Below are 12,926 nucleotides of genomic sequence, written 5' to 3'. Positions count from 1 at the left end.
CAGCATATCACCCCAGCCCTGCAGATAGATAGGTTACTGTCACCAGACCCAGCATATCACCCCAGCCCTGCAGATAGATAGGTAAGTGTCCCCTGAATCAAACAGTGTTCTCCCCTTGTAAATTAATGCTTTTGTTGCCAAGATATCACCATTTTTGTTAATATGCAAATTAGCTATTTGGGGCACTAAGTGTGCTGCCATTACTCCAAAGAGATAAGTGGCAACATCCCTACTGCTCCAAAGAGTTCATTTAAATTTGACAAAAGTTATCTGTATCTTGGTAATGGAGGGAGCGATTTACAATGGAATAGAATAGACTGGCACATGAGTATTTGCGCTTCCGGCTCCATTCAAAGCCTATGAGACTCACGGAGACACCATTGTACAGGGTTAGGCAATTACCTGGCGTGTCACCCAATAGGCTCACAGTCAACAAACAGGATGTTCTTACTTTTCCAATAACTAACTCTTCTGTTCTATGACAAGTGATCTATCACGTAGAGCTTCATAGAGGAAGAAATTCATCTACATAGATTGGCACAGGTTCATTTTTTATTGAGGCAGAGACAAAGTTTTAGAGTTTTCTGTGGCTACCGATCAGGTTCCAGCTTTCCTTAGCGCAGAGCAGAAATAAAAGCAAAGATCTGATTGGTTGCTCGGGGCATTTTTGAGAATGTTTTTTATCCCATTGTATTTTGAAATTGGCTAAAAATCTCACAATTCAAAAGAAATATTCCAAGAAAAATGTGTGAGTTTCATATCATGTCAACCTAAAAAAAGCTCGCTTTCATCATGTAGGACTGGCAGGTGCAAGATTTAGGATGGACATATGATGATGATGATGGGTCCTGGCGGGGGTACATTTCAGTGTCTTAGTCCCATTAAAACCAATGCTTACCTCAGGAGATGGTGAAAAAACCTCCGAGCATATCTGCTGATCGGGTCTCGGTACTCCATTATAATGGTGTCCAGAAGAGGACAGGCGGGGGAATAGAAGGTGCCGAGGCAGGCCTCAAGCTGACCTGCGGTTACAAACAATGGAATATAAAGATTAATACCCAAAGTTATACAAATCAGACACACAACACAATGAGGGATCTACATAAACCCGACTACAAAAAGCCCCCGGATCAGTCAGGGAACACAACGATACCAAACAGGTGTGAGCAACAGGCTAAAAGGTGGATTTGACCAGTAAGACTAGAGCTTTGGCCGTCACTCAAGCTTGGCCGGGCAACCAAAGATCGATGTATTTTCCTGCGTCTCCTTCACTAATGCAAGTCTATGAAGTGGCACTGACCCCGAGGGTGCTGGGACTATGACGTCTAGTCACAAAAAACCCAACAGTGCTTAATATTTGTGTAAGTAGACTGCATCATTGTCGGCTTTAAAGGGGGGTCTGGTTGGTGTTTTTCAAAAAAATGTTAAGACTTTTTAAACTCTCACAAAAATGGTCACAATCTCAGTCCAGTGGAGAGAGGGGGAGAGGGAGAGCAGTATAACCTCAGGACAGAAGTGTTAGGGCTAGTTCACACAGAGTCAAATGAGCCAGATTTTGACTCGGAATTCGGGTCAGAATCCGGCTCAAAAAATCATTGGGAGCCAGTCAGTTCCATTTTCCGTGAGCGGTTTGTTCCTGAACAAGGAAAAAAGAAGCGATTTGCCCTTTCTTCATGCGGATTCCACTGCTGAATCAGTCAAGGACATCTCGCGACACCTCCCTCCCAACTAGACCCATTCATTTGGGCCTAATTCATAGCGGAGGCCGCACCAGTTGCAGCTAGCCACGGCAGGCGCATTTTGGTCCGGATTCTGACACGGCTTCCCACATCATAATCCGAACCATTTTACTCCGTGTGAACTAGCCCTTAGACATAGAGAGAGACTGTAACCAGAAACCCCCCTACTGAACTACAAGCAGAGTCAGATAGCCAGGACTCATGTGAATAAATGCATTCTTCTGCTACCTAAGCCGTGCCTTGTTTTGCTGATATGAATGAATTTGTTGGGTACAACCAGGACGTCTCCATTGCTCTTGTTGCGCTCTTGTTGCTTTCCAGCGCCCAGCCCCTCCACTCCTCTCTGCGATGACTGTCATGTACACTGCCTAGCCCGGTCAATAATAGCAGGGATGAAGCTCTTTGGTGCAATAGTGATGCTCTCAATGCACCAAACAGCTCATTAGCATATTAGTATAAAAGATAATATAAAAGTGTTTTATTACTGTGAGCCTGACTGTACATTCACAGCCCCATGTGCAGCAAGCTGTGGAGTATTATGTGTTCTGACACCTCCCTATAATAGGCAGCTACACTATAGCTCTTCCGAGGGACCAGACCTGGTGGTTAGACCTTCTTCCCACATGTGTATCCATGAACCTTGGGCATCCAGTTTGTTCTCAGGTTTCCTTCTTTGGATCACTTTTGGAGAGTACTAACCATTGCATACTAGGAACGCCTCGAAAGACCTTCTGCTTTGGAGAGGCCACAAAACATCAACTTCCAGAAGTGACTGTTACACTCGCAACCCTTGACAGGTGCCATTGTCCGAGGATAATCAATGTTATTCCCTCCACCGGTAGTATTAATGTTACGGCTGATCGTAACAATGTTTTAATAATTTGGTAGACTCAACAAAGTAATTAAAAAGGGATCGGTTACTCATATCTCAGCCATGAGTCACGTCTGTCCCTCCCAATCTTGAAAGGAATCTAACCTCAAAGACAATTTTTGCTTAATTATGCCTAACACATAGATAGACTTATTATTATACGACCTACAGGTGTGATATCTGCGATTTATATTATGGGTTATGTTCTCCTCTGCATGGAGGACTGAGTCCTATAATCCTGCACCCGGCTGTCACACAGGACATGGAGATGCTTCACTCTGGACCATGGACACTGACTTTTCAGTTCCCTCCAGCACCAGGGATGCCGACATTAACCTTATCACCACCATAAACAAAGAAGGTGATAATGTCCTTCATTGCCCTAGACCACCAGGGATGCTGACATTATCTTCTTCACTGCCAGGGACATTGGCAAATACCACTTCATTCTCCTAGACCATTGTTCTTTTTTTTTTTTTTTTTTTGGTAGAGTTGGAAGGGACCTCAAGGGCCATCGGGTCCAACCCCCTGCGAGTGCAGGTTTTCCTAAATCATCCCAGCTATATGTTTATCCAGATTCCGCTTGAAGATTTCCATTGATGGAGCGCCCACACCTCCCGTGGCAGCCTATTCCACTCTCTCACTCCCCTCACTGTCAGAAAGTTTTTCCTAATGTCTAATCTGTATCTCTTTCCCTTTAGTTTCATCCCATTGCTTCTTGTACTTCCTTGTGCTAATGAGAATAGGGGAGATCCCTCTGCACTGTGACTACCTTTCAGATATTTGTAGACTGCTATTAAATCTCCCCTCAGCCTTCTCTTCTGCAAACTAAACAATCCCAGTTCTTTTAGCCGCTCCTCATAGGACATGGTTTGCAGACCTTCCACCATTTTGGTTGCTCTTCTCTGGACTTGCTCCAATATATCGATGTCTTTTTTGAATTGAGGCGCCCAGAACTGTACACAGTATTCCAGGTGTGGTCTGACCAGGGAAGAGGACAGCGGAATAATGACCTCTCTTCATCTAGATTCAATGCTTGTCTTAATACATCCCAGAATTTTATTCGCCTTTTTTGCAGCAGCACCGCACTGTTGGCTCATGTTGAATTTGTGATCTACTATTATGCCCAAGTCCTTTTCCCCTATGCTATCACTTAGTTCTATTCCTCCCATACTATATATGTTTTTTACATTTCTGTTACCCAGATGTAGAACTTTGCATTTGTCCCTGTTAAATACCATTTTGTTGGCCTCCGCCCATTGTTCCAGTGTGTCTAAGTCCTTTTGAATACACTCTCTCTCCTCTCTAGTGTTGGCTATTCCTCCTATCTTCGTATCATCTGCAAATTTTATGAGTTCCCCAATAATTCCATCGTCCAGATCATTTATAAAGATCCTGCCATTGCCTGGTTCACTACCAGGTGTCTTTCACTCGCTTGACCACTAGGGGAGCTAGCATTATAACCTGTACTATACCGCCACCAAGGAACGGAGCATTAACCTCTGAACTGCTGTATAGTACTAGATATGCTGGTATTGACCCCTTTTCTCCTGAAGACCATCAATGTGGTTACCATTAACTTCTTAACTCTCTACTGCTTGTCTCAAAGACAACCAGATGTGCAAACCCAGCCCTTCCCTCCTCCTCCTTCTCTCCTCGAGCAGCAGGAAACCCATCCAGGAGGACATTTACATAGGGAAGAACAGTGGTCAGCCCCCCCCCCCCCTCCATTCATACCCGCAGAGACGAAACAAGCTGCTGCATCAAACTAAAAGCATGCAGAAAGGTATCAGGGCAGGAATCCTGGCAATTTTTTAATCTCTTTGAAGAACCCCTTTAAGGCAAAGGTTTGGCCTGATTTAGTCACTCCCTCTTTTCCTGCAAAGCCACACCCACTTTTATAACAAGTAAATAAAATTCTTACACTAGATGTGCAAAATGTTGTTGCATTTGATACCACAGTGGAGTTGTAACCAAAATAGTAAACCTCCCCCATTGTGCGCTGTACGTTACACCGCCATAAGCAAATGATAGAATGAAGAACTGATTAAACAACAACAAATGGAGAATTAAACCTACAAGTAACACTTAGGTCCTGTCTATTCCTACTAAGATTAAGACTCCTAAGACTAAAGACAAACATCCTATTGCTTATACAAGTGGATTTCCAGCTTTCGTCTTGTTACAGTTTCTAGGAATAACAGACTTACATCTCATTTTTGATACAAGAGCTTTCAAGTCTGTGAGTCAGGATCTTGGCAGCTACTCTTAAGATACTTCCATCTCACTACCGACTTAACTTTAAACTCTGCGTGCGATGTTGTTGTATCTCCTAGTGCCTTTGAACCAGCCAGCCTCACATTGACTGCTAACAAGTCCATATTTCGGAGCCCAGCAGTGGTCTATTATGCGCTGTCCTCTTTTGTATCGCTCCGTACACAACATACATTTCTCCTGTAAGATATTGACTTAAGGATCAGTGTAAAGCTGTATTTTACCATGGTAAATATTTTATAGATGGCTTTGGTACAATAGCACACATTGCTTCTTATTTTTATTAAGAAATATGGAAATTCTAGATCAGGTTACTTATAGATTTTACTTTAAATACAGTGAAACCCAAAATATTATTAAAGAGTAAAGTCATTTTTAATTAAACTCTTCTTTTTCTGGTCGTATTCTGTAATATACTTTATTAACATATTTTGCCATCTTTCTGTGACATCTCCTTGTTTCCCTCTTCCGCTTGTTCCTGCCTCTCCCTGAATGTTACGGTGTAGGGAGGACGGGGCCGTGTAATATGGAGAGAAGATAACTTCATACAGCTAAAGCTCAGACATTACAAACTTGCCTTTGGTGTCATATAAACTAGAAGATTCTCTTCTCTTGATAAGGTCGTCTTTATGACTAATTGACCAATAATTTTGGGTAACGTCATTGTCCTAATTAATTAGGCTGAGTGCCAGGCGGTGAAGAAGTCACCCCGCTCTATGTGTTGGTATTAGTTCCTCTCTCAACCAAGAAGGAAATACTGACGCACTTTTATTAAAACAATGTTAAATAGTAGCAGATAAAGGAAGTGAGATAACAACAATATACATTGCCATATTCATTTCTTATGATACATCTCAATCAAATAGAAAGAATGTAAGCAGTGCCATATATAGCCGGCTACTCCCGCTCCTGCGTGGTGACCTTGGGGAGATGTCTTCTGTCAACAAGCCAAGCATTTGTTTTTCTTGCACCCATCCTGGATACAGGCTCCATCTTATATAACATTATACCAGTTTCAAGCATAAGAAACTATATCTAGCATTCAGCTTTTAAGGACACCAATGTTTTTCATACATTACATGATTATAGCCTTCACACTTTCATATGACACTAAGGTTGGGATTTCTAGATCATATATATTACACAGGTGTATATAACTATCCTAATCCTGACCGTGTTTACAACCAGTGATATCTCTGGAAATAAATTAGAAGAAAATCTCCTCTTATTATAGCATCTAAATCAAGTTTGTACAATTTATAATGTCCAAGATATAGCTGTATGAAGTGCCCCTCCCCCACCCTTATTTTCTCTATACCTTACACGGCCCCGTCCTCCAAACAAGGCCCCATCCTCCAAACAAGGACACCGTCCTCCATACACGGCCCCGTCCTCTATAGACGGCCCCGCCCTCCATACAAGGCCCCGTCCTCCATACAAGGCCCCGTCCTCCATACACGGCCCCGTCCTCCATACACGGCCCCGTCCTCCATACACGGCCCCGTCCTCCATACAAGGCCCCGTCCTCCATACAAGGCCCCGTCCTCCATACACAGCCCCGTCCTCCATACAAGGCCCCGTCCTCCATACACGGCCCCGTCCTCCATACACGGCCCCATCCTCCATACAAGGCCCCGTCCTCCATACATGGCCCCGTCCTCCATACATGGCCCCGTCCTCCATACAAGGCCCCGTCCTCCATACAAGGCCCCGTCCTCCATACAAGGCCCCGTCCTCCATACACAGCCCCGTCCTCCATACAAGTCCCCGTCCTCCATACAAGTCCCCGTCCTCCATACACGGCCCCGTGTTCCATACACAGCCCCGTCCTCCATACAAGGCCCCGTCCTCCATACACAGCCTCGTCCTCCATACACAGCCCCATCCTCCATAAAAGTCCCCGTCCTCCATACACGGCCCCGTCCTCCATACAAGGCCCCGTCCTCCATACACAGCCCCGTCCTCCATACACAGCCCCGTCCTCCATACACAGCCTCGTCCTCCATACACAGCCTCGTCCTCCATACACAGCCCCATCCTCCATAAAAGTCCCCGTCCTCCATACACGGCCCCGTCCTCCATACAAGGCCCCGTCCTCCATACACAGCCCCGTCCTCCATACACAGCCCTGTCCTCCATACAAGGCCCCGTCCTCCATACACAGCCCCATCCTCCATAAAAGTCCCCGTCCTCCATACACAGCCTCGTCCTCCATACACAGCCCCATCCTCCATAAAAGTCCCCGTCCTCCATACACGGCCCCGTCCTCCATACACGGCCCCGTCCTCCATACAAGGCCCCGTCCTCCATACAATGCCCCGTCCTCCATACACAGCCCCGTCCTCCATACACAGCCCCGTCCTCCATACAAGGCCCCGTCCTCCATACACGGCCCCGTCCTCCATACACGGCCCCGTCCTCCATACAAGGCCCCGTCCTCCATACATGGCCCCGTCCTCCATACATGGCCCCGTCCTCCATACAAGGCCCCGTCCTCCATACAAGGCCCCGTCCTCCATACACAGCCCCGTCCTCCATACAAGTCCCCGTCCTCCATACAAGTCCCCGTCCTCCATACACGGCCCCGTGTTCCATACACGGCCCCATCCTCCATACACAGACCCATCTTCCATAAAAGTCCCCGTCCTCCATACACGGCCCCGTCCTCCATACAAGGCCCCGTCCTCCATACAAGGCCCCGTCCTCCATACACAGCCCCGTCCTCCATACACAGCCCCGTCCTCCATACACAGCCTCGTCCTCCATACACAGCCTCGTCCTCCATACACAGCCTCGTCCTCCATACACAGCCTCGTCCTCCATACACAGCCCCATCCTCCATACACAGCCCCGTCCTCCATACACAGCCCCGTCCTCCATACACAGCCTCGTCCTCCATACACAGCCCCGTCCTCCATACACAGCCCTGTCCTCCATACAAGGTCCCGTCCTCCATACACAGTCACATTCAGTGAGAGGCAGGAACAGATCTCAGTACAGAATCCAGGGGAAGACTGAACAAATGCAGGATTTCACAGAAAGGAGATCAAATTTGTTAACAAAGTATATTACAAAGTATATTACAGACACATGTAATAGGTAAAGGATGGATCTGTTTGGGCTGCACACTTTCTATAAATGCACTCGCCTTTATGTGGTGCAGAAATGATTTGCTCAATAGTACAATAAATAAGTTGCTTTGGACTATCAGTATGTAGATCTTGGCTGGACTCTTCCATCCCCTAGTCTGTGCCTGCCATATATGGGTCCTCAGCCTAATAGGACATTACTTGCTATTTTCTACATATCCAAATAGGATCAGAAAGCGCAGACCCTCGTGGACCCTTGTGACAGACAGCACTAAGGTCAGCTCTCCATTTGCAGAAAACTACAATGATAGGTGAGGACTTGTAGATATACGGACCAGGAGTATTAAATACGGACATGGGAATGAGTCGCCTTTTTCACAGTGTTTTTGCTCATCCTGGACCCTGTAGGTATCGGTGGGTGATCGGCGAGGTGAATACGGATTCTTTTAACCCATCTTGAACCAGATAAAACCAAAAAATCCCCCCCGAACAGCCTGCTGATGATCTGATATTCTGAGAAAATTAATTTTTAATATAACCAGCCCAAGATAAAATATCCTGAAGTTTTAGATACAAGAAATAATAAATAAGTAACTGCACATCTAATACCACAAAGGCAGGCGTGATAAATTAGCAATTTCCAGGCCGGTGACAGATAGAAGTAAGATAAGCCGCACTCCTCTAGTTATTCTACAAACCAGCAGTCAGTTTAGATTAAAAGTGAACCGAGTTGTTTTTTTTTTATTTCTTCAAGACAAGACGGTTTCCTTTGCCTTTCTTTGCTGTTGTCTGACGGCGTGTTTTGTGTCGTTGAATGTTCCGACCTACACGGAATAAGAGTCGCTACTTCTGTACTTACAGATTCATTAGAAATCTCAGCTTGAAGCTGACGGAGGAGAAAAGATCTCAAAGATAACCGTCACATCCCACTAAATAAAAAGGGCTCGCTGGGTTCTACTAATAAAAAGGAAAACAAATTACCGTGCGTTTCGAAATTGTTAGATTCAGACATAATAACTCGGTGCTGAAAACAAATGTCCTCCTGTTTGAAGCCCCTATTGGTATCATGGAGCTCTCATCTTTGTAATAAGCATACAGCAATAAGAGGCGCAGTGGGAATTAACATCGACTCGCCGACGCTCGGCTAAACGGGATTTTAATGGTAGACTTTCCGCTACGCGCAACAACGCAAGTCATTTCCGAACCGGCATTTTATCTAAATTGAATATTAAAGTAAAAGTGGAGGAAATGATTCATTATTTTACTATAATGAGTATCGGACAGGAGGATAAACTAGTTAGAACAAGTAAAGTCTGACCGCCGAGGAAAGAGAAGGCCAAGGCTATAACAAAAGGCTGGGCCCGGATTTGGGTTTGGGGGATCCATTAGAAGTCACTGAGATACAGTCAGAAAAGCCTGGACCCAACAGACCCCATTATGGTGAACAAGGTCCCCCGGGCACCACTGATGGATCACTGTAAGACTCTCTCTCTCTGGGCTCCGATACAAAGAATCTTTTGGTGGGGTCGTGGAGTGGCCCATTTGCGACACATGGGCTCCAGATATCTAGATGCAGGGTTACCCATTTACAGGGGCTCCATCTTGGCTTCTGTGCTAGGAATACAGACTACTTCTCAGACTTGGTTCATGTTTTGTTAAATTCTCCATAGTCTATCTTCTGTTACCCTTCATCTGACTATACTCCCGCTTGTCCTAAGGTCTGTGACTATGTTCCTGTATACCTCCCATCATAGTATCCTCATAGGTATATTCTTTTATTAATATTTTTATTCCATTGCCTCCAGTGACCTCCTAATCCCATAGATTGTGGCTGCACCTCCATTAGACGCTTATCTAGTGCTAAGGGCACTGATGTCCTGGAGCCAGACAAATATCTTGACCCTCACAGAGGGCTCCTTTAAGTGCAATATGTTGGATGGTCGGCTCTTTCTCCAGGTATCACTAGAACCCTTGTGGTTGACTTTTATCCTATGGATAGATAAAGGATAAATAATGTTTTGTGGGTTTTTTTTTTTGGCCTAACCCCTTTAATTTCTACAGAAACCAAGTATAGCACCAAGTATAGTATGGCAGTCCCATAGTGTTTAATAGAGCGCAGCACACTTGTGGGATTGTTTTCTTGATTCAGGAGGGGGTACAAGAGACTTCCAACCCTGTAGATGGACCCTCACTAAACAGCTGAAACATCAATGGCACAGAACCATTAAGTAAATACCCCTAGCAGGATCCTACTAATATTATAAAGTGAAAGTTTGTGTGTTTGGATGTTTGTGTGTTTGGATGTTTGTTCCACTATCACAGTCAAACGCCTGTACGGATTTGGGTGAGATTTCGCACATACCTGGATATTTACCCGGAAGGAAAGATAGACCACCTCCCGAGGCACGCACTCCCCCGATAGCCCCGCCGAGACTGGCGAAACGATACTCCGACTCCGCTGTAGGGCCTCTGATGGCATCCTCGCAGGTCTGTCCGCGGGCCTCCTATTGGTTCGCAGCAGTCTGGGGGTGGGCCGCAGGGGAAACAGCGTGGCCCGATAGGTTGTCAGCATTACGTGGGCGGCACTAGTGACAGAGGCAGCGCTGGAGAACATGGCGGACAGTCGCAGGTCCGGAACAACACTAGCATGTCAGCTGGCTGCGCGGTGTCCGATGCCGGCTTACATTGTGGCTCCGAAACCTCCCGTTCAGCAGACAGCCGCACATGACTGCTAACTTCACAGCTGGAGGAACAGACGATGGAGAAAGGACCGCACGTGCCGGCTGATGTTGCAGCTGCACAACACGCGCAACACACTGCACACCATAACCTCATGGGTGAGTACAAAGGGCAAGGTGCTGTTTGGCCACTACCAGCCCTAAAAATCAGGCACGGCCTAGGCTGGCATGCGGCATTGCCGGGACGTACTGTATGGGGCTCGGGATGGGGGTTGGTGGGTGCAAGTGGTAGGGGCTTTGAGGGTGTGGAGTTTAGGGTAGGGAGGAAGAGAGTTTGGGCGTTCGGGGAGCGGAGGAGGGGTTGGGGGTTCCGGAAGCGAAGGGAGAGTGTGGGTTCAGGGCGTGGCACTTGCCGCTCTCCAACCCGGCCAACATGGTGGCTACTCGTAGCTTCAAAGTGCCGCAACCATGCTGCCTGCACTGCCTGCCTGGACCACTGTTTCGCCGGCAGCAGCGACTGTGCAACCTCCCGCCGGACCCGACGTGGCTGCGCAGTGACGGACACCGCCTGCATCGGCTCAGCCAGAGCAGTAAGTACAACGGGACACTGTAGGGTGTGGGTAGGGGGAAAGAGGGGATTCTGGGGGGGTTTAAGGGTTGCAGGCGGCTGGGGGCCACGGGAGAGCCAGTGGGGTGCCGCAGGACAGAGGGGCTGGTGAGAGAGAGCTGGGGTGCAGCAGGAGAGACTAAGGGGTCCTGCGAGGTTGGGGTTGCCATGGGGTGCTGCGGTGGAAGGGGGCCCGGCCCATGAGAGACAGAGTGGAGACGGGGACGCTAGGGTAGGAAGGAGCGTCAGCCCCGGGACTCAAAGGGGTCAGATGCGCAGGGGGGGGGGTTGTTAGGCACAGCTGGAAAGTGGAGAGACTGTGGTGCCCAGCGAGGAGCAATGGGGGCCGGGGGCGCGCAGTGGTTGGCACATGTGCGCACCGCAAAGCAGAAGTGACAGTGAATGCGTCCCTATAAGCGGCTCAGCGCCACCGCCAACCCGCAGACATAGTGACGGGCAGATGCCAGTACACTATATACACACGTAGAGTCATAGTTATGTCGCTTTTTGTGTAACCCAAGCATTCTCCAGCTATCTTGCCTTGTTCTGACATATTAAGTCTATCAGGCCCTAGGAAAACAATCAATGTTGGGTTTTATGACAATTGCAAATTGTAAGTGACATTTCCAGGCTGAGTTTTCAGGTTTCTAGTAAATAGGAATCTTTGTACATTTTCTTATTTGTACAATTTCGGTACAGCGGGCAGAAAGATTACAATCCAAGCAGTTGTGGTCTTACAGAAGTGTAATGATCGGCCCGGTACCGCTCGTGCCCAACTCCTCAAGCTGTTAAGAAAGGCATAAATATCTCCTAGCATGCAATGTGATGGCTTTTATCTAAGAAATAAATACATCATTGAGCAATGCCTGTGGTGCCCGCCTTTGTATTAGGAAAAGCAATTTTGCTTCCCTTTTAAAAATCTATATATTTCAGAGAAGTATTAAAGTTTCTCTACAGAAGAAAGTGACAAGTCTATTGCACCCAGTAACTACTTAAAGGGGCACTCCTGTCACAACCTGTGATCCTCAGTACACACAGGGTTACCTGCTGGTCAGTGAAGTTACGACGGTTGGGATCCTCACCATCCATGAGAAATGGGGTGTTTTGCCGCCAGATTCTGTAGGTGGGACAGCTGTGCCATCACTCCATTCATTGCAATTGGAGGTTCGGCTAGGTCTGAACCCACCACTACATTCATTATATGTCTGAACCCACCACTACATTCATTATATGTCTGAACCCACCACTCCATTCATACACCTCAATTCTCGTGATTGGTGGGGTCCCAGTGGTTGGACCAACACTGATCAGCAAGTTGTGACTGGGATACCCTTTTAAGCAGTGACATGGGGCCCTGCAGGGTACTGGCGCCATTCTGGTCACAGTCTACATGGTCCAATTATAAAGGTGTCCAAAAGCAGAAATATAGCGCTGGGATTCAGGAAGACCAAGATGGAGGCTACACCAGTCTACATGGAGGGCCAGGAGATACAAAGGACCAAATCCTACAAATTCTTGGGGATCTATGTAGACGACAAATTCGAGGGAGGATCTATAGATGTGCGATTTTCCTCCGCCAACGGAGATTGTTCGAGGTCCGCAATGAGTACCATGTGAAGTTCCATCGATCAGGATCAGCGTGGGCCTTAGTCTATGCAGCTTCTGCTT

General features: G+C 47.0%; 2 protein-coding genes across 2 annotated transcripts in view; one reads left to right on the top strand and one right to left on the bottom strand.

Moving 5' to 3' along the window:
• OTX1 (orthodenticle homeobox 1) overlaps positions 1–12,926 on the top strand; it is a 388,453-nt gene that overhangs the window by 136,927 nt on the left and 238,600 nt on the right. The gene's annotated exons all lie outside the window — the stretch shown is intronic.
• Positions 1–12,926, bottom strand: part of WDPCP (WD repeat containing planar cell polarity effector) — a 224,595-nt gene that overhangs the window by 99,624 nt on the left and 112,045 nt on the right. The window contains exon 12 of the mRNA XM_075266977.1: positions 899–1,022. Coding sequence (XP_075123078.1) covers positions 899–1,022 — 124 coding nt within the window. The remainder of the gene's footprint in view (positions 1–898; positions 1,023–12,926) is intronic.

Source organism: Leptodactylus fuscus, chromosome 3, assembly GCF_031893055.1.
Source record: "Leptodactylus fuscus isolate aLepFus1 chromosome 3, aLepFus1.hap2, whole genome shotgun sequence".
Classification (NCBI taxonomy): Eukaryota; Metazoa; Chordata; class Amphibia; order Anura; family Leptodactylidae; genus Leptodactylus; species Leptodactylus fuscus.
Note: the sequence above shows the minus strand (reverse complement) of the source record. Positions and strands in the feature narration are given on the sequence as shown.